This window comes from Botrytis fragariae, assembly GCF_013461495.1.
Source record: "Botrytis fragariae strain BVB16 chromosome Unknown tig00000012, whole genome shotgun sequence".
Classification (NCBI taxonomy): Eukaryota; Fungi; Ascomycota; class Leotiomycetes; order Helotiales; family Sclerotiniaceae; genus Botrytis; species Botrytis fragariae.
The window spans coordinates 2518261-2541116 of NW_023500989.1; the positions used below are offsets into that span (position 1 = coordinate 2518261).

Genomic DNA, 22856 nt, shown 5'->3' on the forward strand with positions numbered 1-22856 from the left:
TTTGATATCCATATCTATTTAGGTAGCGGTACCTGGTAAATAAATGATTAGATTACCCCTATGGAGAAAGATACACCCAGGTAGCTCAAGAATTTCTAGGATTTCCGACTCCGATGGAAAGGCGACCACTGGGATTGAAGATTTTAAATCCCAAAAGAGCTGCTGGTAATGTTTTCTTCAAGGGTCGTAACGGGTAAAGAGAAGATTGGTACGTCCAAAAGAAGATGTGCTTTTCCCGCAAATGGATGAAGGGGAAGGGAAGGGAAGGGAAGGGGTTAGAGAATCGGATGATGAGTGAAGAGTGAGGACTGAGGACTGAGGACTGAGGACTGAAGACGGAAAATTGAGAGTGAAGACGGAAAACTGAAAACGAAGAGTGAAGTCTGATTGTTTCCCTCTTCAGAAAAATTCATTCAAATTCACAGAAGAGAAATTTGATTTGATTTTCATTAAGGATATGATTTACATTTACAAGTTTATGACTTTACACACTCATTTCCGTTTTCATTCATGGTTCATGGGCGAAAATGAACAGTGCAGTTGAACAGTGCAGAGGGCAGTCATAATTGCAGGAAAGAAATCTGCTGTGTATCAATGTGGGCCCGTGCTGGTTGGCCATATGGATCTATGATCTTCATGACAAGGGAAACAAGAGAAACAAGAGAACCCAAATCCATCTGACCCAAGCTACTTCCAGTCTCGACATCCACAAAAAGGAAAGAGGAAGAAGAAAAAAAAGAAAGCGATAAATGTGGAAGAGCCATCATGATACAGAGCGAGAGAGCATCCGCGAATTGATCAAACTTTCCATCCATGGTCGGTCAAAGTCAAATTTCTGCGATATGTACGTACTTGGTATCTACGGAGTATCTCTATGGAAGGTCTATGCTTGCAAATTACAAACTCACCAACCAACCAACACACAATGGCAGCTGCATCTCCTGGGGAACCCATGAACCTCTCTCCATTTTTAATTTCATCGAGAGATTCCATTCCGAACCTTGGTTCAAAGTTTAAAAAAGGAGGCACGCTGCGAGACTGGCTCTGTCCGTACCACCAAACTGCACCAGACTGCACCAAACTGCATGAAGGGAGGGGGAATTGGGGGCCGGCAAACGAAAAGATCTAACCAGGGATTGAGATTGGAAAGAGAGAGAGGGTACGAAGGAAAGATGCCATCGTGACACTAACAGCCTCTTCGAAGTTTCAGGGGGAGGGGGAACGGAAATGTGCGTGCAACCATGACCTTTCTTACTCTTCTAAATCTGTCAAAATAGGATCCTCAGATTCCTTACCCTTAAGATATACCTGCGGTTACCCGTCAGATATACATACATGGGAACACAGTGTAACTACCCAGGTGATTTGGTACGATGGGATTTTTATATATAGGAAAAGAGCGGTGTACCACGAGTCTGATATAGATCACGCCTTCGTGGATGCGTTTGATATACATAATCTACTTTTGCAGAGAAAGGAAATTACATTTGAGATCCGTTGGACGAAGCTTCCAATAGAGTAATGTTTCATCTTCTCATACCGGTATCAAGCCCGCCCGTTCAAAGCTGGAAAGACAAACATTCAAAATCGCATGGCGATCAAAGCTTCGAATCATCGTGATATCCAGATGTCCCGCATTAAGCCTCTGCAGACGACCTGTAGGTTAATTGGATAACACGCACCCCTATTTCCCTGTATAAAGACGGGACAGATACCAAGGATTTGTTCATTCACAACGGTAGCAGGATGCTATCACGTGATTGTACAAACTTCCTATACGCCGAAGGAGAAGATGATTGTATGATCAAATGGCAAGTAAGGACAAGAAAGGATAAGCGGCGTTTGCCCGGTATGATTCAAGCATTGAGATCTCTAATAGATCTACACTGTCGACGCAGTATGGTACGGTCGAATGTTATCGCTTTGTTCTCAACTCTTCAGCTACATTGGTCACTAACGACTGTTACTTTTTATTATTTTTAGATTGGAATAGCGATTTGGGGGGCTGAGATTTGAGTACGTAAAAGAAGACATCAAAGGATCAAGAGAAGGATGAGAGAAGCTTCGGAAACACCCCAACTTTCTTCTCGAGGATCCTTATTCCTTACATAAGGTTAATCTTACATCAACTTTGATAGGCTCGACACATCAGATATTCACGATGAGGATACTTCGAATGTGTGACCAACGGGAAGGTGTGGTTTCAACTCAAGCTTATCACGACATGCTATGGTTGTTTTCTAATATTTGCAGTTTTTTGGATTGTGCGGTTATTCTGTACTATATTGCATTTGGATGACAATGCCGGTATTGATGATCCTGTAACACGGAAACCGATATCACGAATTATAGTTCACGAAGATCGCCAAACGCTGCGGCAGGCTGCATGGATGACTCGATCTATCATCGTCGGTAGCTGCAGATCTCCAATAACCTTCTATTGCCATACGTATCAAAGAATTGGGACAAAAACAGCTACGAAGGTTTTGCGAATGATAATCTCTTTGTCCAGGGACAAATGCTGATCCATTCGCATGTTCCAACCCGGTGTATACGAAATATTCGCATCACTTACCATGAACAGCCTTCTCGCTCACGACCACCAACCATCTTCTTCTAATGGAACAATTCACCGCACCAAACAACATCAAAGCTTTTTTCCCAAAATATCAACTCCCTGAGTATTTCCCATTGGCGTCATCGTGCGTTGGGCTTAGTCTCATACCGCCTTGACAATAACGTCAAAGTTATCATCGTCGACCACCAAACCATGTCCAAAAATCTCATCCTAGCACGGAACCCCGCGAACTTGACGGACAGAAAATACGAATTGTCTATTGTCCACTTCGTCTAAGCTTGCCATGAAACTAGAATCAGACGTCACTTCGGCTTCACATGCTGTAGACAATTATCACCTGATGCTTGCTAGGACAAATATGCATCCGACCGCGTATTTGAAAGTCGATTCTGCATAAGGTCTTCCTTCCTGGTTGATGCGGTGTGTTAAAGTCGGCTGCAATGAATTTACGGAAGTCCAGTTCATCTTGTGCAGAAGTAGCCATGCTCGACGTGCTTGAATTCAAGCATCATGAACTTGAAAATCATACCCAATCTTTCATTGTTGCCACGACATATACATAAAGCGCTCAGCATCTCAATCACTATTTCAAACAAAAGAGGCAACCTTACAAGTGTATTCTCTGTAAAAGCTACTCTGATGTATGGATCTTCACATCAGCATGTCATATGTCTTATACTTTCTTTTCCCTTGATAGATCCTTATTCATTTCAGCAACTGGGTCGCTCATCACGGTCTCTGTAACCCACCAAATCAGATCATCAGGTCTTGAATATCTCTATGATATTTCTTGAGTCAGTTCATAGCTGCTTGGGCGGGGGTGCCGATCGGCTTACAAAGATAGACGTCGCCTGCGACCTATGCGGGTTGATCGTAACTTACTTTGGCAGGCTCATCGTAGACCAAAGTCACCGCTTCGTCATAGGCGACGTTTTCTGTCTCATTCTCGGAATGTTTGCCAGGCTCGTCATATGAGACTTTAGCGGCTTCATCGTGCGCAACTTTGAAGGCTCCGTCATGTGAAATCTTGGCAGGCTCGTTATGTGAGACTTTTGCCGCGTTGTCGCCCGACAACTGTTAGTGAAACGCCTAGCCAAGTTGTATATTGAAAACGTTGCGTACGCGAGGTACTAACTAGCGATTGGCAGGGTGAAGGCTCCAAGAACAAAAGAACCAACAATAAATGCGTATTTGGTGTGCATTTTAATGAGTACATGGACTAATTGTGTTATGAACAGGATGGATAAGTAGAGGTTCGTTCATACGTTAAAACTTGATGTTTTTGATATTTTGTATGGGCCCGTGATTGTGACGTATTGCCGAAATCTTCAGGAGAAGTCATCCCAACTCACTACCATCAACCTAATCTTTGTATGCGTTTTCACACGGAGCAATTTTCCATACAAAACTTACTCGTTCTACGTCCATACGGCGTACAAGTATTCACATTGAACTTTAGAGTGATGTGATGACTGATTGCATGCGTCTTGAGCGGTCTGGGTGTATCCTTCAAAGACATACATCGAATATATACTTTTCCTCTGTAGTTTAAATATGGTCAAGTGACGGTTGGAAAGTGTGGATAGCTACATCATTTCCTTCGGGACTTTGCTACTAGTTGTACCTGCGAGATAGCAAGATCATATCTGTCAGAAGACCCGAGGTCCAGTGAGCTCATGCACATTATCTAGACTTAATCTCGTCCGGATGGCAGCTTATTGAGATGATTGCCACCAGAATGGCAAGATAGTCATCGTACATTCCAAACCTCTTTTCTCCATCTGCCCATCCCTCCCATAGTCCTTCCATCTTCCAGCCTTCTTTCCTCCTTTTTCCAATCCCCCTGTTGTCACGAATAACCATTTCCAATCAGCTCCCGGTTCTCCCCTTCTTTTTAGATCACTGTAGAGAATTCTACGCGTCAATATCTTTTGCCAAGCCGAATGCAGAATTATCATTATCTCTTCCTGCTGGAATCGAGATTGTCAACAGCCACTAGTGGATTTTGGTATAACGCATTAATATCGAAACTCGAACGTGGTTATGGGGTGCGTAAAGAAGAGATAAGTTGTGCTGTGGAGGATATAGGTGGAGGTTGTGGAGGGGTGAGCGGAGAAGTAGAGATTAGAGGGAGTGCGGTACCCAGGGCTCCTGAGCATCGTTCGTTTGTGGATACGAGGGAAGAGTCTGGATAGATGGGTTGTTGGGAGAAGAGAAAAAAGAGGACTGTAATGGAAGTATATGTTTCGAATTATACACTTTATTACCGCCGTTTCTTGGCAATATGAAAGTCTGAATGAATAAAATTGATTTGATACCTCTCATTTCTTTCGCTCATGCAAACTGTATATTTATAACCTTTCATCCATCCTGTGTACGCGAGCGAAGACAAGCGCACCCCTTTTCACTTTCTAAACAAAGCAATCCATGAGTATCGAAGTGTATATTTACGTGCCCAATACCACGACTCCAGTTATGTTCAAGAAGCGCATCAATGCCAGGTGAATCCGGTCAAGAATTTCTCGTTCCCTTCATCCAAACCATAACCTGCAATTTATCTGCGCCGAACCGTTCACGGTTTTAATGATTGCATCATTAAACTCTTCCGAGTGGAAAGTATCGGAAGACTATCATGTCAAACTAGTTGCACCGCCGATCTATCTAGATAACTCCATACCATCGATGTACCGCACAGGTACGAATTCGGAGTCGTCTATTGAATGTTATTTTTTTCCGTGATTCATTATGTTCGATATAGTATCACAGCGATATGCAAGCGTGTAGCATTGCGGAGTGGAAATATCTCATAGATATGCAGTTTTGTCAGAAGTGAGTATCTCGTACTCGATTCCTATACGTAGCTTCACTAGCATAACACTAGCTAATATCTAACACCTTGTTCGGAAATCCATTCTGTAGAAAACTTTTGCGTAGATATTCGAAATGGAAATGTCATCGCTACGGGAGTGTTGACGAGAAGCGCTGTGGCGATGACATTGGTGTTAGTCTTGACAAAAGTGTCAACATTATAGCGGCTGTGTAGTATATAATAGTATCACATATCACGTAAGACTTCTGGTTGTAGTTTAAGGATTAAAGTTTTGTTAATAAGAGAACTCACAGAGATTGGTGACTTATTAGGAGCTTATATATCCTTGGATCCAACGACAGCAGAGATCTGGAAATCGGGTATCCTGTAACAGCACGCGTTTTGAATGCTCTTAATTTTGACATAAATGAGTTTGTCGCTCTCGACGCGGCTGTGTCTACGATGATAATGCGACTACGGCAGACCTTTCTACATTTCGGTGTTTAGCTTGGAAATATTCAAAGCATATGATAGTAGAATCCTCACACTAATGGAACCGTACGCATAGGCCTCCTAAGGTTATTCCAGCTTCCAGAGTAAATCTCCGCGCGTGTCGCTACAGAAGAATTGCCACCTGAAGGAGTAATCTACTGAATATTCGACTCCGAAGCATTAACCTTGGCCTGAGCAAGCCCAATCCGCCAAAGATGATCGAACCTTCAGTTGATCCTGAAATAAATATCAGTGCAAGATCTTAAATATAAAGGACAGGAGACGCATACTGAAATAGTTGAAGTAAATACCATAGGCAGCGGTATTGGTCAAGTCTACCGATTTCAGAGTCAATGGGAGGTTCTCATATGGCGTTGGGTTTTGCTCCGTCGCAGAGAACTCCTGGGCTGCAAAACCAATCACCATAACCGGAAAGAGAACGCTGGGTAAGAAACCCTGGGTACTCAGACCCATGGTATTGTTCTTGAGTTCAGCATTTCCAAGACGGATCGAGTCTTGCATAGATGTCCCAGTGACATTCACGCCGCCAGTATAGATCGCAAAAAAATTGGGCTTTCCTGTCACAAAGGTAGTAGAGCTGTTGGAAGCGAAAGAGCCTGTCGAAAACTTCTTGTCGGATGCAATGCACTGATTTTTAGGATTGGCGTAGAGTTTGCTCCCACTTGCCGGCACCCAGAAGTCACTGCTGCCTGTGTCTAAGATGGCGGTCATATTCTGCGGTGAGTTGCCAACGGCAACATTAATTGCTGCTACGAAAGCGTCACCATTGTTGACTCGCGCTATAGGGAATTGAACAAACTTTTGTGCGCAAGAGAGGGAAGGAAAAGCGATGGCGCTCACCAGGAGTGCAGAAGCGAAAGTAGTTCTCATGTCAAATATATTGTAAGTGGACGAGTAAAGAAACAGAAAAAGCGATATTAGTTACTGTTTAAGTCTCAAGAGTTGACCTCTGGATTTTATAGTCGGGCTGGAAGGAGTGAAATCTAACTCAATATTCCAGAGCTTTTCCATGTTTCAGTATAAGCTCACGCGGTCGCTCCCGGCAAACATCATTCCAGAAATTCTGGAAGGGTTCGCGACAACGGAACAATGAAGAGCCGGACGTGTATATAATCGGTCCCATCCTTGGATAGTTTTCCTTCCCATTGAAGACCATCCTGTTCTAAGCATCTGCATAATTTGCGTAGCCCGTGACAGAAGGTCCAAATCCCTCAGGGGGTGATCGTTATTCGAACAACAACATATAAAGTGTGTTTCGAATGTCAGAATAAACTTTTTGAGGGTCTGAAGTCCTGGAACTCACCTGTTCTCAACTCCATCTTGTAAGTCTTGGAGAATTTCAGCCCCGCGTTTCGCACCCAAAGTTTATTGGAACAAGGTTACCGCGCATACTGTCAGGTTGGGCGGTTGATGATCGACGACAAATATTTCCTCACAGTTACAGGGCCTCTACTCGTATATGAGATTGCTTGAGAACGTCCGGAAAAGATGTTAAATATGGCTAGCAGGGCCAATTCTCAGCCTTTACGTTGGATCTGGGTACAAACTTCTGATTTCAATAATATCAGACAGTTCATGAGACTAATCGCAACTTGTCGAGTTGTGATCATGTAGATTTGTCATTGGAGATTCTAAACAGATGGAAAGTAAATAAAATTCAATTGAGCTGACATTAAGCCCCACGAAACAGGGGATAGCTACCAGAATAGGATAGGCATGAAAAAACCCGTCCGACTGTGCAACTATCTGATTTGTGATCAGATTCAATTACGATTCTAGGCGCCAAACGCCTTACCGGTATTATCACTGCATGGTACGGATAAAATACCTCTGAGGCGGTTTTCACAATTTTCACGAAAGGCATATATAAGGGGGGGAACAAAAGAAAGAACTTGGCGCATAGTTTAAAACGTATCAGAAAGTGATTCAAGAGTAAAGAAAATTGCGCTGGAGAACAACATGGATGATTCCGAACATCTGATCGGAACGATAGAATCAATTTGATTAATCGATTCTGTATTTCGTACGAAATATCAAGCGCGTCTAGATCGTAGGAATGAGTTTCAATGGTTGAGCGCATTTGTGCGGAGGGACAATTCTCCCACCGCGTGTGATGTTTAAGGGCAAGAACATTTTTCAAGATTGGATTTCGAATGAAGTTCTGGGTCATTAATTTTTCGTAGCAGATATAAAGGAAAGTGTTGGACAAGTAATCTTCACGTCCGCATTAGAGCAGTTAAAACACGTTTTTGCACCTACAACTCGGACAAAAGCCAATAAAGTCAGTCGTTCCCGTCCGAAACCTCACATACAGAGTCCTTCTTTACACAAAAATCAGTTTTGAGAAGACCATTGAGTTTATCGGCATCACTAGAATAGCCACAAGAACGTGGCACCTTTCGAAGGGACCCCCAGAGAACAATTAAAGAGATGCTATCTGATGTGTGGATATAGGGTCATCTGACATTGTATACATATGGGAAACCACCCTTCTCCCCCGCTCTTTCTCATGCTCAACCCCTAGTATTAGTTTACAGTTTCAATAAGGGACTACCTTGACATGTTTAAGCTATACAGTAAGCTGCTACTCCTCGATTTGGCAGTTCTACATAGTCATTGACCTATGAAGGACGTTAACGATGATAATGATATAACAAATATAATATCGATTTAATAAGAAAAGATAATTTCTACAAATTCATAGTTTGTATTTTCCCCAACGGCTAGTTGAGTCCGTGTCTTGAAGTTGTACTACTTTCCAAAGAAAATTAGAGGTTCAATAATTCATTACTAGTCTGTACTATTGATTAAATTGTATGAATATAAATTCCTATATCTCCTTCCAATACTTATATTCCCAAAACAGAAAAATGCAGCGCCCAGACCTATAATTCATCTCTCATTTAATAAATTCCCGATCTTCGGGATATCATTCTTCCCGTCTTACACACAGCGTATTTCGTTTAGCGAACGGACAAACAACTCATCATTCTTCAGAGCAAATCTCGTCAAATGATATTATGACATAAATTTCTGGGTAGTCACGTCGCTACATCACGCCCATTTAGCTCTAGTGACTTCGCCTCCCCAGATTTGGAGGCATTGCTAGGCAGGTGGAAGATAGCCAATAATGTTGCAACCTTGTATTTCTAAAACGTATTTGGACGAATGATAGAGGGATCAGGTGACTAAAAACATGATTTACGAATGAATCGGATGAGAGAAAAGGGAGAGAAAATGACATATTATTATAATGCGGCTGATTATTGGGATATATATAGAGAAATGATTGTGCCGCTGTTGGAAATATTTAATTGTCTATCATTTTTGGAAGCTAGCGAAGTGTATTTCTTGTGTTACCTCGGGACTTGGAGGTATCCCTTACTTTGTGATATATACGACTTCAACTTGACTATCACAACAAAAACTAGTATGGAGAACGGCAAGCCTGGTATGTGTATACTTGACATCTCAATTGAAAGTATCCGAATTAATTCTCTTGATTTAGTCAAAGATAGTCTCTACTTCTATGCGCCTAACAAGGTAGCACCCGTTATATTTGCTGTCTTAATAGCAATTTCTGTGGTTACTCATGGGTATCAGTGCTAGTATGTAGTCTCCTCCACCACACAAATGTACTTTCACCATCAATACTTTGTTCGAGGTATCATGCTAAGTGCTTGAAGTCGTTACAAATGCTGGAAAGTAACCGGACTACTCCCATGGTGCGGATGTATATACCTTGCCGGTTTTATCCTCAGAGAAATCGGTGCTTTCCAGTATAGCAATCTTAATATATATATCGCGAGTATAGTTCTTCTTTACGCTGCACCGTAAGTTCTACCCCTGTTTCCGCTTCGTCTCCTCCTCTACTCTACTCTCGCTACCTACCAAAACATACCCGAATCCGCACTAAATGCAAATCAAAATACAGACCCATCTACGAGCTAGTAAACTACTTCATTCTCTCCCGCATCCTCTACTACGTCCCTTACCACTCTCCTCTTCATCCCGGCCGCGTTCTTACCACTTTCGGTGCCATATCTGCCGTAGTCGAAGCTCTCAACGCTAACGGCGCTGCCCGCCTCGCCAACTCATCTCTTTCCGAAGATGCGCAAGAAACCGGTCGATCTCTTCTCAAGGCCGCTTTATGTCTCCAACTTGGTATTCTGGGAGCATTTGTCCTCCTCGCTGCTTACTTCCACTTGAAATGTCGCGAACATTCGCTTTTGCCGAGAAATTTGAATAATGTGTTAATCACACTTTATATATCAAGTGCTTTGGTTGGGACGAGAACAATATATCGCACGGTTGAATATTTCAGTGTCGCAGATTTGCATCCCGAGCCCGGGATGGAAGTTGGTGATATTAGTCCGATTATTCGGTATGAATGGTTTTTCTGGGTGTTTGAAGCTTCGCTTATGACTTGTAATACATTTTTGTTGAATTGGAGACACCCGATGAGATTTTTGCCAAAGAATAATAAGATATATTTGGGGAAAGATGGGGTGACGGAGATTGAGGGTACGGGGTATCAGGATGAGAGAAGATGGTGGATTACTTTTATTGATCCGTTTGATATTTATGGGATGTGTAAGGGGAGGAATTTGCATAGAGAATTCTGGGAACAGGGTGGTGTGGAAAGCGTAGGGCAAGGAGGTGCGAATAACCAAGTGGAGAAGCAGACAGAAGTGAAGGAGGGACATAGAACAGGCACTGCATGACAGTTGAAGTAATTTTCCCCTGGTGAATTTCACACTTGTTGTATCGTAGATGATGGACATCATGATGGAACATTTCTGATAAGAGCTATGAATATAATGTTAATGGCCAAAAGAAGGAGGAGAACATTTCAATTTGATTTAAGATCTTTGGTGATGTCTCCAATAATGTGAAAAAGCGGGAGTTTACGGTTGATCATACCTTGAACTGGTTTTTGTAGAGGGCGTTTTCCTCCTAATCATGGATCCAGTACCATCTCTACTTTTTGTTTCAGTGAGATTGTCCTGGAGGTGTCTCCACTATAGCTCAGTATTTTATTGATTGCCTGGCATGGCAATAGTAGATGTAAATTTCTTGAGTTAACCAGGAATAGAGTTTGGACCATCATGAATATCTTCCAAGTTGAGCTTGAGAGGCATTGTAGACACTTCGTCGGCAATGATTGCTAAGGTCGTTGAATGTGCTTTGTGAAAACTTGACCAGTTTCTACGTACAAACCATGTGCTTTCTTGTTACTGAAGGTGCGGGTTTGAAAGTTGCTTCTAGATTTCACGCTATGGAATATGAAGTGTTGTTAGCGCTATGGAAACTTACTTTTTCTGGCCACCTAGCTAGATATAAATATCTTTGTACAGTAGTTCGATAGAACGAGTCTCTCACATCACTCGATTTGTGCCAATGCAGCCTCGAGGAGGCTTTCGGTCATGTAACTGTATTGCTTGCTATGGCGCTAATTGATAGCACTGCTACTTCTGTAGGTTTGTTTCTGACCTTCCATCTACCCAGCAATGGCCTCTCAGAGAAAAATCTAGAAAATCAGCAGCTAAATCTTTATAGGAAGTCCAACCGTCTTTTTCATAGTTCTACGAAGGCAGTTCAATCAAAAAGACATCTCCATGATCTTCTTTGCCAAAGCCATTTTTTGAATCGCTGATATTACAGATCCAGGCGGGAAGACTCGAATTCTTTGGGAAATCGTTTTTGGTGAGAGAAAAAAAGGGTCATGTAATAGGCTCTTGTACAAGATGAATGATGCTGGAGTAGCATGAACTATTCCTGATTGAGAACACATCGTTGCTGAATATGAAATCTTCGCTGACGATTAAACTAATATGGGGCACGAAGTAGTGGCTGGAGATGATGCTTTAACTGAAGAATATGCAGTTGCGGGACATGATGATCGTGCAGAAGATCAATTCTATGTAAGTCACGATATTTCCAGGCTCGGTCTGTATTCCAATAGTGACGATGGTAAGGTTTGTGAAAAATAAATTCATCCCTGGCCCCGGAGGCGCTTATCGCGGTAAGTGAGATGAGGCGAGCCGGAGTGCCACCAACGGGTATCCTGACACACGTAATAATGACAGGTGGAGGACTCGATGGTAGCTCTTGCTTCTATCCAAGGAATGACCGGATTGGAGCGAAAATTGTAAAAGTGGTACAGTATTCGAGGAAGGTATTATTGAGAGTTGAGCTCAATGTATCTTGAGCAGGTTGGTGCTTTTCACGCTATTCGTAATCAAGCGATAAGAAAATATAACTGCTAGTATAATATATGCGTCATATACGTGTAATGCACGTCGCAAACATCAGAAGCTGAGAGTGGTCGAGTGGGATTTTGAAGTGGGCGGGTAGTTCTGAAAAGCCACGTCGCTTAAGGCTTGTGATTGGACAGACATTTCTACAAGCATTCCGCGCTGCGGCACGATCAATTCAAATGAAGCATCGTCTTCATAAATGCCAACTTGCGTTAAGATTTACCGCCACCAGTAAAGTCCTGTCCATCGTTCTAGGAAATTCACGGAGTGCATATTTACAAAGACAGGATGTCTTCAAATTTTGGGATAGTATTTGAGGAAGAGACTAAAAATACTTGAAGAACGCATCCCAATCTAGACGTGGTGCATTTTCGACTCGGAAACTGACGTTATAGCTTCGAAATGTTTCAAAAGCAACATAACAACGAGAGACGGACTCCATGACGAGGCAAACAGTCGGTACCTTGGGCTTAATTGATTTTAAATTTGTGAGTAACATTGGCTTTCTGTATTCTTGTGTTACTTAAGTCATTTTACCACTCCTGCATAATCTACATCCCGACTGTTATGAAAGCCGAGTCGTCGCTGCCACGCCTTCTTGCAGAGGGTGTGACAGGCGTGGCTGCTGGGCGTGTGGTTGAGTGCGGTATTTTCCTGATACACTCTGAATCGCACTGTAACCTCTCAAATGGAAGCAAAAGCCGGGGAAAACAGTCAAATTCAACATCAGCCATTCTTTGCTCTCGCTTGGAGGGGGGGCGCGGATACCCCGCTTTTGTGACGAAATCTGACAGCGTTATTCCTGGTCTTTCTAACTCTCTTCCCCAACTACCTTCAAAATTTGGGTTTGTATTCTTTCTTCTGAATCCCTTTATCGAGTACTCCGAAATTGAATTCGAAGAAAATCTGGCTGTCGCGATCAAGAAGAAGAGGTCCAGATCGCTCACCGAGTGGTCTGATCAGTAACGATTGGACATTAAGTGCTCTAACTGTTTTCTCTCACCGAAAGCTCAAGGTTTTTTCCTTAAATATCTAAGCCACAGTAACATTGATTGCCGCTATTACGGCACATTCGTAGTGGTCTTACTTACTAGGCTGAAGACATGGGGGTTGTGTTCACAGGAAGAAAAGGAAGTGCAGTGCACTCCTCTAAAACTTTTCTTTTCCATGTAATCAGTCTTTCTTGCTCACGCCATGTTATCGCACCAGCATGCTCCGTTGCCCTCCTCGAACTTTATCAGACTGGTCAAGATAGGCCCAAGAAACGATGAGAAAGAATTGATCCAGCTCAGTCTTCACCAAACAAGACTGCGAAATGCACCCAAGTACGAGGCATTATCTTACGAATGGGGAACCCAAATGTGCGATAAGCCCGTCCTATGTGACGGACAAGAGCTTCGAGTCAAGGCAAATTTGGCAGCTGCTTTGGAGCGTTTGCGGTGGGCAGATGATTCGCGATGGATGTGGATTGACGCCATTTGCATCGACCAGGAAAATATACCAGAGCGCAATCAACAGGTTACCATGATGCGTGACATATACGCTCTCGCAGATAGGGTCCTCATCTGGATAGGGGATGAGCTTGCTTACTCGAAGCAAGCATTTGAGGCACTTTCAAAGTTCGCAAAATTATGGCAAGCAAGAGAGGTTACCCGATTACAAGCTGGAGACAAAAGACCGCCGCTTCGCACAGAGCCTAGTACTGCTGAGAAATCATCTTTAGCACTTCAAGACGATTCCTTATGGACCTCACTTTTCACTCTCTTTTCATCGACGTATTTCGAGCGGACTTGGATCATACAAGAAATTGCTGTGTCAACCCGTTCCACTGTTATTTGTGGTGCTCAGCAGATGAACTGGAAGCTATTCCACTGGGGTGTCTCATTTATCAGCACTACGACATCTCTGCTTCATCGGGCGCCCGACACGGAACGTATAGGCATAATTGCATCTATCGCTGGTATTCAATCAATGTTCAAGCAAAAGGAGACAGATTATCTTTCTGATTATCTAAGATTCGTCCAAGCTTCAAAGTGTTCAGATCCACGAGATAAAGTGTTTGGATTACTCGGATTGAGGTGCAATACGGAAGAGATATTACCGCATCTGGCAAAGAATATGCTTCGAGTGGACTACACCAAGAGTGTACAACAAGTATACCGAGATGCCGCTGCATATATCATTCTTAGTCAACAAGACCTGGAAATCTGCTATGCACAACCCTTGACATCAAAGATTGTTCAGAAATTACCATCCTGGGTACCTGATTGGTCAGTAAGAATGGAAGGAGCACCTGCCGCCTTCTTGATTACGCATTATAAAGTTCGTGATATTCTGCCTGGAAATATTTCCTTCGATGGCAGTTCTATGTATGTCGATGGACTCATTTTAGATTCCATTGACTTTGCTACAAGCACCATGTCAAGCGAAACACCTTTACCAGACATCAAACGAATTATTATCCACTTGTCTAAGCTTGCGGATTTAGCTAACGTTGATTGTGGGGAGCCCGGATCCGCATTCCGCTATATGATCAATTATCTCGGCTGCTCCATCTACAAGAACAAAGAATCAGTCCTCGAAGCTTTGTGGCGCACGTTGATCGGCAACACTGCAAACTTCGAGCCTGCCAAGCCCCGATTCATCCGCCACTTCCAGGCTGTACTCAATACAATCTTACTACGGGAGCGTGGAATTGTGTTTGATCGACATAACTCGAGCCATGAACTGGCTCTGGATCCAGATATCCTACAGAAGCTCAAGAATGACAAAATCTCCCAAAATATCTGTCAAAGTGTGCAAGAAGGACAAAGTATGCTTTTCCTCTTAGAGCTTGTTAATACGGTATCAGGAAGAGTATTTTTCACCACCTCACGAGGTTATATGGGATTTGGAGCTTCGGGTGCTAAAGTTGGAGATCAAGTTTGTATTCTTGGAGGCGGATGGACTCCCTTTGTTCTTCGGGATCATAAAACCTATTATGAAATGATCGGCGATTCCTACCTTCATGGCATGATGCAGGGAGAGACGCTGGATTTGGGCAAACCGAAAGTGACCAGGTTTCAGATCTGCTAATATTCATACATTCAAAACCGAAAGAAAACTTTCCAATAAGTATCTTTATTTTACAAAGGATTAAACCAGAAATAAGAGGTTGTGTAATCCGTAGATTTTGCCAGTGTCCCGCATCGTTTTCTGGTGCTGTTCAATATTAAGCCCCTTCCCAGCTATAGCAGAGGAGTATAGATGATCAACCCATTTCTATGATGGCTTTATAGCCTGTAAGAGTAATGACGACACTGTATCAGCGAGCGTGGCATGTACGGCAATCAGAGGCAGCATCACGCGCCCCTTACGCTAGTAGTTCCCGGACTTTCTCCACATTACTCGATGGACTCTACTATGTATTTTTTCAGTAGACCTTGATCATTGATCGGATTCGAAAGCTTTTCGAGAAACTTCCAGCATTGAGAAATTTAAGACAATCCCTCAAAGAATGATAAAATTCCCAAGAAACCAAAACCATCTTGTAAATCACTCGTAGATTAATGTAATCTGATTAATGTAAGATAGGACTCATGCGGCTATATGACTAACTAACTTTATCATTGACTGTGATTACGGAATTTGTTTCTTGTAATATGCGTAATATTTCTCCTCCGGAAAGTGCTATCCTGTAAGTTTGATATCTTGTTCCTCTCTAAGAGAGCTCTGTAAGCTTAGGAAGTCATCTTCGGGCTCTTCTTCTTTGCAATCATCATGAGAGAAGTCCACGACATTAATTTCTTCGGAGAAATCATCTGGAAAAAGAAGATGTGATTCGTCTGGCCTCTCATCAATAGCGTACATTTTAGTATATAGTCGAGCATTGCAACAATATTCATCATAATCTTCAAGATTAGTTTGCGCAATCTCTGGCACTAAAGGATTATCTACGTCTGGAGAAGATAAAAGACCGCATAGTGCGGTGAGTAGTGCTCCAAGTGACCAGTTGAGTTTTCTATCACTTCCCAAGAACCACTTGTCGGAGTTATTCAAAGGTTTTGAATATTTTTGAAGCTGACCATCTGCGTAGCGGACATATCCTTGTGGGGATACATTTGGATGGTAAATTTTAGTTGTGAATCTCATGAGTGGCAGTTGACCAGGATATCGATCAGTTATTCTTATAGTAATCCAAAATATTCCTCCTTCAAAGGGCTTCTCGGGGGGCCCCTCTATACTGGCCAGTATAGTATTCAGGCAGCCATTGACAGTAATAGCGCTGATAAATGGTACATTAGTCTCCCGAATATCGCGAAGCTCAAGAAAAATTCGCAGCAAAGCTGCAGTACCAGTATTGGCAGTCGGAACCAGCTTTCCAGAATTGTGAACCCAGTATTCTAGATCCTGGTTCTTATTAGCAGTAAGTCGATTTCCAAAGTGTTTATCGCCGTCGGAGAAGCTCAGATGCCGGCGGTACCCAGTGACCGCAACAAGTCCTTGCATAAGACGGCGGTTCTGTGACACTTGGTTTGTAGATGATTCGTTGGTTAGATTATTATCCAAATATGCTGTTTCATGAGAAGTTGACGTTGAAGTTGTATGCGTCATTTCAGCGGATCGTCTTGAGAAGCTACAATTCTTCCCAGTCTGGATACAACTATAACATTGAAATACTTCAGTTTTCGTCACACATTTCTTTTCATCGTAAGAACATTGTTCACAAGCTATGGCAGAATTGAGAAGTGCCATTTTTTTCGTGTTCTTGTTGGGGGATTGCAGCAATCGTGGCCAAGCTTCAGGTGGCTGCGGAGTCGAGGAAGCCAGACTGTCAATATCTTGCGATGGCTTTGACAACGCAGTTTTGAATGATAAACTCGAGCCATACGTAGACGAAGATTTTGTGATAACTCTGGTGATATACCCATTTTCCTCAATTTTGAACATACGGCTACTTGCAGTTTCTGAAACATCTAGAGTGGCAGAATCTTTATGGCTTGAAGTAACACCTCGGAGCAATCGCATACTTTTCACGTCTGATATGCTATCAATTTCTTATCTTAGCTTATAGTTTTGATCTCTGAGAAGCTTGAGAGACGCAGTGATACGTTTAAGCCTATTAAAATATCTATTTAGTCGTTCAATTAAGCTTTTAAACTTTCGCGTATTATGTACGGTTTAGGAAGTTACCTTTTAAGTAGACGTATCTTTTTGATGTCTTCTTATTCGAGATTTGAATCGATCGAATGAAGTCTTGAAGATTTGCATACCTTGCGACGTCAATTGGGGAGTTGATGATGTATCTCCTTACTTTTTGTTGATCTTAGAGCCTTCTTCGAGCAGCGACTTGATGTTATGAGAACTCTCTCTACTCGTGGCCGAATGTTAGGTCTGTTGATGTTCTTACCATACTTCAAACGAAGGCCAGTATTTGGTTCAGGAATTGATCCCACAGACTCGCCCCAGAGCACAGATCGAGCACGCTCCAATGAGAACTATGCATGTTAGTAAAAGTAGGGGTCTTTTGAGAATGTTGAGTTATACCAAAGCACACAACTGCTCAAAATCTTCACCGAAGTTCTTTCCAGCAATAACAATGTCAAAACACTCAATGCACGTCGTGAACAAGGCTACAACGTTTATTGCACTTAGAGCAAGCCCAGCCAAACCTTCCGCTGCCCCGGACATGATTAATGTTTGCGCTCAGTAGAACGGATTGATCCCACTTTTCTATGTCGTCAATCATTCAGAATTGAGAGAAGTTATTACTTGAGAAGTTAAATCTTAGATTAAACAATATTAGAAATTGTTGAGCGGGGAAATTCTTGCAACTCAGCCTCAGTTTTTTGATCAGCCATGTCATCAATGAAGACCAATTACACCGAACGAATCTTTGCCATGATCAAATACCACAGGCTCCTAATATATTACAGATCTCAACTTGACATCAATTTTTTCTCTAGATTGATGTTTTCTTTGAAGAGCCCGAGTAAACTAGTCAGTAGATACTTTTAACTCTTAGATCGACCACTTTGAGATGAAAATCGAGTGAGTAGATAAGAGCAAGCACAAACAGCAGGCGCGATCCACAGATCTTCATCCGTAGCGAGGCACGTCGAAACACTTGCGACCGAAAACTCTAAGCCAACTATTCGGTAGAATGAGAAGATTTAAGGCCCGAAGCCAATGAACGATTTCATAGCCACGTCTATATCGCAACCAAACAAAGCCGAATTTAGCAACCAAAGGAACGAGGTCACATGCAAGTGCAGATGCAACGGCAAATGCGAACTTTGAAAGATGGTACAAATAACAACTTTGAACAGTAACTTCAATTGTACATTCTTTGAAAAGAAATCGAAAATATCAAACGAAATGTACATCCGACCGAGAAAACTCAAAATACGCCTCGCAGTCAACCCCACAGATCCACCTCCCGCCTCGGAAGTGATCCTCCAATCAAACATTGGGCATGCAATCTTCCGCCCAGTTTGACTGATAGTACGGGGTAAGAATTCCGAGAGCTAGCAAGGGCTGGGATGGAGGGGTTCTGTGATCGTTCGTCTAATATCTTTGTATTGTTTCGGATGGTTGCATTTCGATGTCGGCGTCGCGTAGACACTCTTATCACAACGGGTGTGGTGCCTAAGCGATGGAGAGTCTTTCACGTATCGGAGTTGTGTATTTTGTGGGATAAACAAGTAGGGAGACAGTATTGATGAAAAATAGCCCCTGCATCATGTAAATCTGTGTCACTCTCAGAGAGTGATAGGTCGATACATCATTAGCCTCTCAATGTAACGAGCACCTGGCGAGTCTGGTAAAACTTTTTGACGCTCGCCCTATTTTTATGAAAGAGAAGACAGAATCTGCAAGTCATGAGCGGAGTTTATCAGTCCCATTTAACCAAAGTTTTTTGAATTGGGGCATCTCCTGCATATGAAAATGAGAAGTCATGAACGTGCCTATCATTGCCTCTACAGCCATCTTGATACTATTCGAAATGTAATTGCGATATTTACTTACATGACAAGAAAGTATCGTACCTCGGATACAGATTTTGATTTCCATTCTTCATTATTTATTTCTTCCATGTCTCTGCAGTTAAGTTCCAAGAACTGAACTGACTACCGGTGACTCTCCCAGTAGTCTTGGTCACCAATGGATTCCCAATCAGACCATAAAGTTCAGGCTATCACATGCATGCCTGCCTGCATAAAAGTGTTCTCTTACACAATCCGAATCATCATTATTTAAAGAGTGTCAGTTTGACCTTGTGCTAGATTCCTATTAAGGGTAATGAGGAGAGTCGGCAATCATCGACGAACAAGGATAATTTGAGATGCCTTACCATCGGAAATATATATGTGCGCATCTTCGAACAATGTCCTTCAATGCCGCAACAAATGAAACGCGCTATCACTTACTTCTTCAGTTATCGCCTTGGTGGCGTCAATATCAATCTCCACATACTCATGAGGGTACATTAACTGTAAGGTGCGAAAGTGGCTCTGCATATAATTCATATCACTCCAGTTTCACTCTTCCGTCCATCCATCCGAAATACCAAGTCAATAGACATCTCTTCGGAAGATGGCTCGGATAGTATACATAGCCGTCAATTCCAGGCACCTACATAAAAGCGAACGAGCTTCGGCACCTCCGTGCAGGATCTCCGCAACCAAACAAAAAAGACCGAGAATGTATGCCTGCGATCTCCTTTGACAGACAGGGACAGGGAAGTTGCCCGATGTTTTACGGCGATGTACCTAGGTCCTTTTTCCTAAGTCAAACGAGACGAAGGACACTAGAACTCCATTTCCCTGCGAAGGAACCTTGCGTTTGAAGGGTACTCCAGGTCTGCTGAAGGGGAAAAAAGAGGGAAAACAGAATTTACACAGCCATAATCATGGGACATTCATTGCTACAATAAGTTTCACCATTTCCTTCGGCTCAAGAGTCTCACATCCCTTGCAAAAATTGTGTTTCAAAGTATCAATTCAAAAGAATTTGGCTACCTAATTCTAGCTACATTCTAGCTGCATTCCATTCCCGTGCAAGATCTTCCCTCTGATCAAAGCTCTTCCCTGAACCTCCAAGTTCAGTCAAGCTTGATATTTGACGTCAAATATGTCCCGTAAATGTACTAGCTTATGCGAGGGTATCCGCTTTTACCCCGGTTATTCGTAGTTTTTGTACTCCCTGTCTTTGTTCCGTTAATCCGATATTTTCGCCTTGTTCCAATGAAGAGTTTGTTTGAAGCCCAATTGTGCTCCGCTATTTTTTGATATGATTCAAATTTTATATTGGAAACGAATTCATGTATGCGGGTGGAGCAAAATCGAATAGACTAGAAGGTTTTCGGACCGCTTTTTGTAACGACAGTGACTGCGAGTGGCAATCTCGGACCCGAAATGCTTCCAACGAATGGCAGATGAATTTGAACCTGAGGTTCATTGCATGTTCACCCATGTGTTTTTCTGATATGTAGCTTTTGTGTGGAATTTGTTTGTGCCGGGTGTATCCATGTCTTCACAATTGCTATACAAAGCAAGTCTTCCATAGAATTTTGGGCAATTCCCTTTAGATTCCTGTAATACCGCTGTAAAAGATTGATAGTGCTCGCGCCCTGAAAGGTTCCTGAGTCTTTCTGTCTGTCCCATAGATCATATTCAAGCAATTCCCTACGGACTTCAATTTCAATCCTCAGCCCGTACTCCTAGGTCTCGTAGTCGTAATTCTCTTCTGACAAGCATTTTCCCACTGACTAACAACGTAAGGCGGAGGAGGAGGAGTCTTCAGCGACGGCGAGGCCGGCGAGCCAGATGCATCGTTCGAACTTACTGCCCAGCCAATACTTCTTGGCCCTCTAGGCATATCTCCTACACTGTCCCACATCCACGGATCCCATACATCATTGTCAATACTATCCACCGTCATCATAGCCTGTTGAAGTTCCGACAACTCTCGAACTCTTTTAGGATCTTCGGTTCGTCTAGCAGTATTTGGAGATGGTTGATATGGCCGAAAGGTCTCGATACTAGTTAGTGTAGGACCGACACTTTCTGATGTATCAGGTTCGGCATTCCAATACGAAGGGGGTGTTGACCATGGTAAGTCATCTTCGCCGAGACGAAATCGTCCTGGTGTTGATGGCAAAGGTCTGTCTAATCGATCCATAATGTTTTGCCGAGGCAAATTCACTATCCGATGTTGTATTGGACTGCCAACAGCACTCATGGGGCTAACGGGACTGACTGGACTAATTGGTTGAGTTCTATCGTTCATCGTCGGTGGTGCAGATTTTCCCCTCCCTGGTATTTCCATACCAATGCTCAACCCCCGATTTAAATCTCGCTGTTGCTGTGGTTTTTGCTGATATTGAGATGGATCATTAGGTTGAAGATGGCCAGGAGTCAATATCGATGGTATTGGTTTGCCACCCAAATGTGTATTTGCTCTTGCTCTTTCCCTTTCCCTCATGTTCCTTGATGCGTACCTCAATGATGCCCCATGCCCCTTATCGTTCTCAGACATGGAGACTCTAAACTCGACGTTGACGTAAACTCCTGGTGTAGGTGGCCAACGGGATGATGATCTTTGTTGTGGATTCGGTGGATATGGACCATCAAAAGAAGTTGACATTTTTGTTCTCCTCAAATATAAATCTTCGATAACTTATCGAATTTCAGTGTTGGACGATTTTTTAGTTGAATCGTCAAACGCGCTTGTAGGAAGATATTGGTTGGGGAGGGAGGAGTTTTATGGTCTTGAAAACAGCCGTTGTGTTGCAATCTCATGGATAACAAGCAATTAGATGACGTGAAACCAAATAATTAAATTTAACACATCCGACAAACAGGACCTACTCCGCCCTAGTTGGAGAGGAGCCTTCAGGGCTTCTAGTCCGCTGTGCCATCGTAGGCTTAGTAGGTATGTAACGAAGGATGCAACCTTTCAGGGATACAGAGGCTGAGTATGCCTGATTTCCTACGTTGGAATGAGAACAAATGAATTACGGCCATACCCAACTTCTTTCGAATTACCTATGCACAAAGTGGAGATTACCAACATAGATAGATAAGGTGCTTAGGTTTGATCCACAGCATCGTCGTGTTCGATTAGATGATGGAAAATGAATTCTGTCTTGCCTTTTTCGCGATCTCGGATATGCACGAAAATGAGAGCTTATAGGAGTTGCTCCAATTGACTCCTGTCTTACAGTAAAATCCATGACATGATGGATTATTTAAAATGATACCGTAATCATTTAGTCAATCAATCGTCCATTTAGATACAGGATTTGTTTGATGTTGTATTTAATGATAATGCTGTAGGAGCACTTGATCGTGAATAACCTCGTGTTGTGTTGTCGTAAGGATAAAGGGTAAGACTTAGTTCATGGTGATCCCCCCCATCTTCCAGAAAACCCCCTTGGAAGGAGTGGATCCGAAATGTTAAGCAATAACGTAGATCATTCGCTACAAATTCAAGCTCGGACAATTGGGCGCGTCGCTCTTGTTAAAAGGGTCTGCATAGTACGAGGCAATACGTCGAAAAGTTTGCAATACAAGATGGGTCTGTGGGGTCACGATCTGACTGTAGCGTGGAATAATTAGAGACCTGTCGAAATGTTGGTCACGATTCCTTCGGATCTTTATGGAAATTTGTCAAGCCACACCAGAACTGAAAAGCTTCTGTCGAGATCTTAAAT

General features: G+C 42.7%; 6 protein-coding genes across 6 annotated transcripts; 2 read left to right on the forward strand and 4 right to left on the reverse strand.

Annotated features, from left to right (window-relative positions):
- Positions 1–3251: 3251 nt before the first annotated feature.
- On the reverse strand, positions 3252–3794 carry Bfra_002996 (uncharacterized protein; the record flags this gene model as incomplete). The annotated part of the gene is made up of 3 exons (XM_037333408.1): positions 3252–3356; positions 3461–3652; positions 3714–3794. 3 exons carry the CDS (start codon positions 3792–3794, stop codon positions 3252–3254), a joined length of 378 nt encoding a protein of 125 aa, XP_037195536.1.
- Positions 3795–5929: 2135 nt separating this feature from the next.
- Positions 5930–6770, reverse strand: Bfra_002997 (putative peptidase a1 protein; the record flags this gene model as incomplete). Its single annotated transcript, XM_037333409.1, has 2 exons — positions 5930–6021; positions 6170–6770. 2 exons carry the CDS (start codon positions 6768–6770, stop codon positions 5930–5932), a joined length of 693 nt encoding a protein of 230 aa, XP_037195537.1.
- Positions 6771–9332: 2562 nt separating this feature from the next.
- On the forward strand, positions 9333–10624 carry Bfra_002998 (putative rta1 like protein; the record flags this gene model as incomplete). Its single annotated transcript, XM_037333410.1, has 4 exons — positions 9333–9351; positions 9409–9508; positions 9587–9733; positions 9835–10624. 4 exons carry the CDS (start codon positions 9333–9335, stop codon positions 10622–10624), a joined length of 1056 nt encoding a protein of 351 aa, XP_037195538.1.
- Positions 10625–13354: 2730 nt separating this feature from the next.
- Positions 13355–15235, forward strand: Bfra_002999 (putative heterokaryon incompatibility protein; the record flags this gene model as incomplete). Its single annotated transcript, XM_037333411.1, has 1 exon — positions 13355–15235. The coding sequence occupies one exon, from the start codon at positions 13355–13357 to the stop codon at positions 15233–15235; it is 1881 nt and encodes a 626-aa protein (XP_037195539.1).
- A 594-nt stretch (positions 15236–15829) lies between these two features.
- Positions 15830–17830, reverse strand: Bfra_003000 (putative heterokaryon incompatibility protein; the record flags this gene model as incomplete). Its single annotated transcript, XM_037333412.1, has 3 exons — positions 15830–17178; positions 17550–17637; positions 17687–17830. 3 exons carry the CDS (start codon positions 17828–17830, stop codon positions 15830–15832), a joined length of 1581 nt encoding a protein of 526 aa, XP_037195540.1.
- A 3018-nt stretch (positions 17831–20848) lies between these two features.
- Bfra_003001 (uncharacterized protein) lies at positions 20849–21787 on the reverse strand (the record flags this gene model as incomplete). Its single annotated transcript, XM_037333413.1, has 1 exon — positions 20849–21787. One exon carries the CDS (start codon positions 21785–21787, stop codon positions 20849–20851), a length of 939 nt encoding a protein of 312 aa, XP_037195541.1.
- Positions 21788–22856: the final 1069 nt, after the last annotated feature.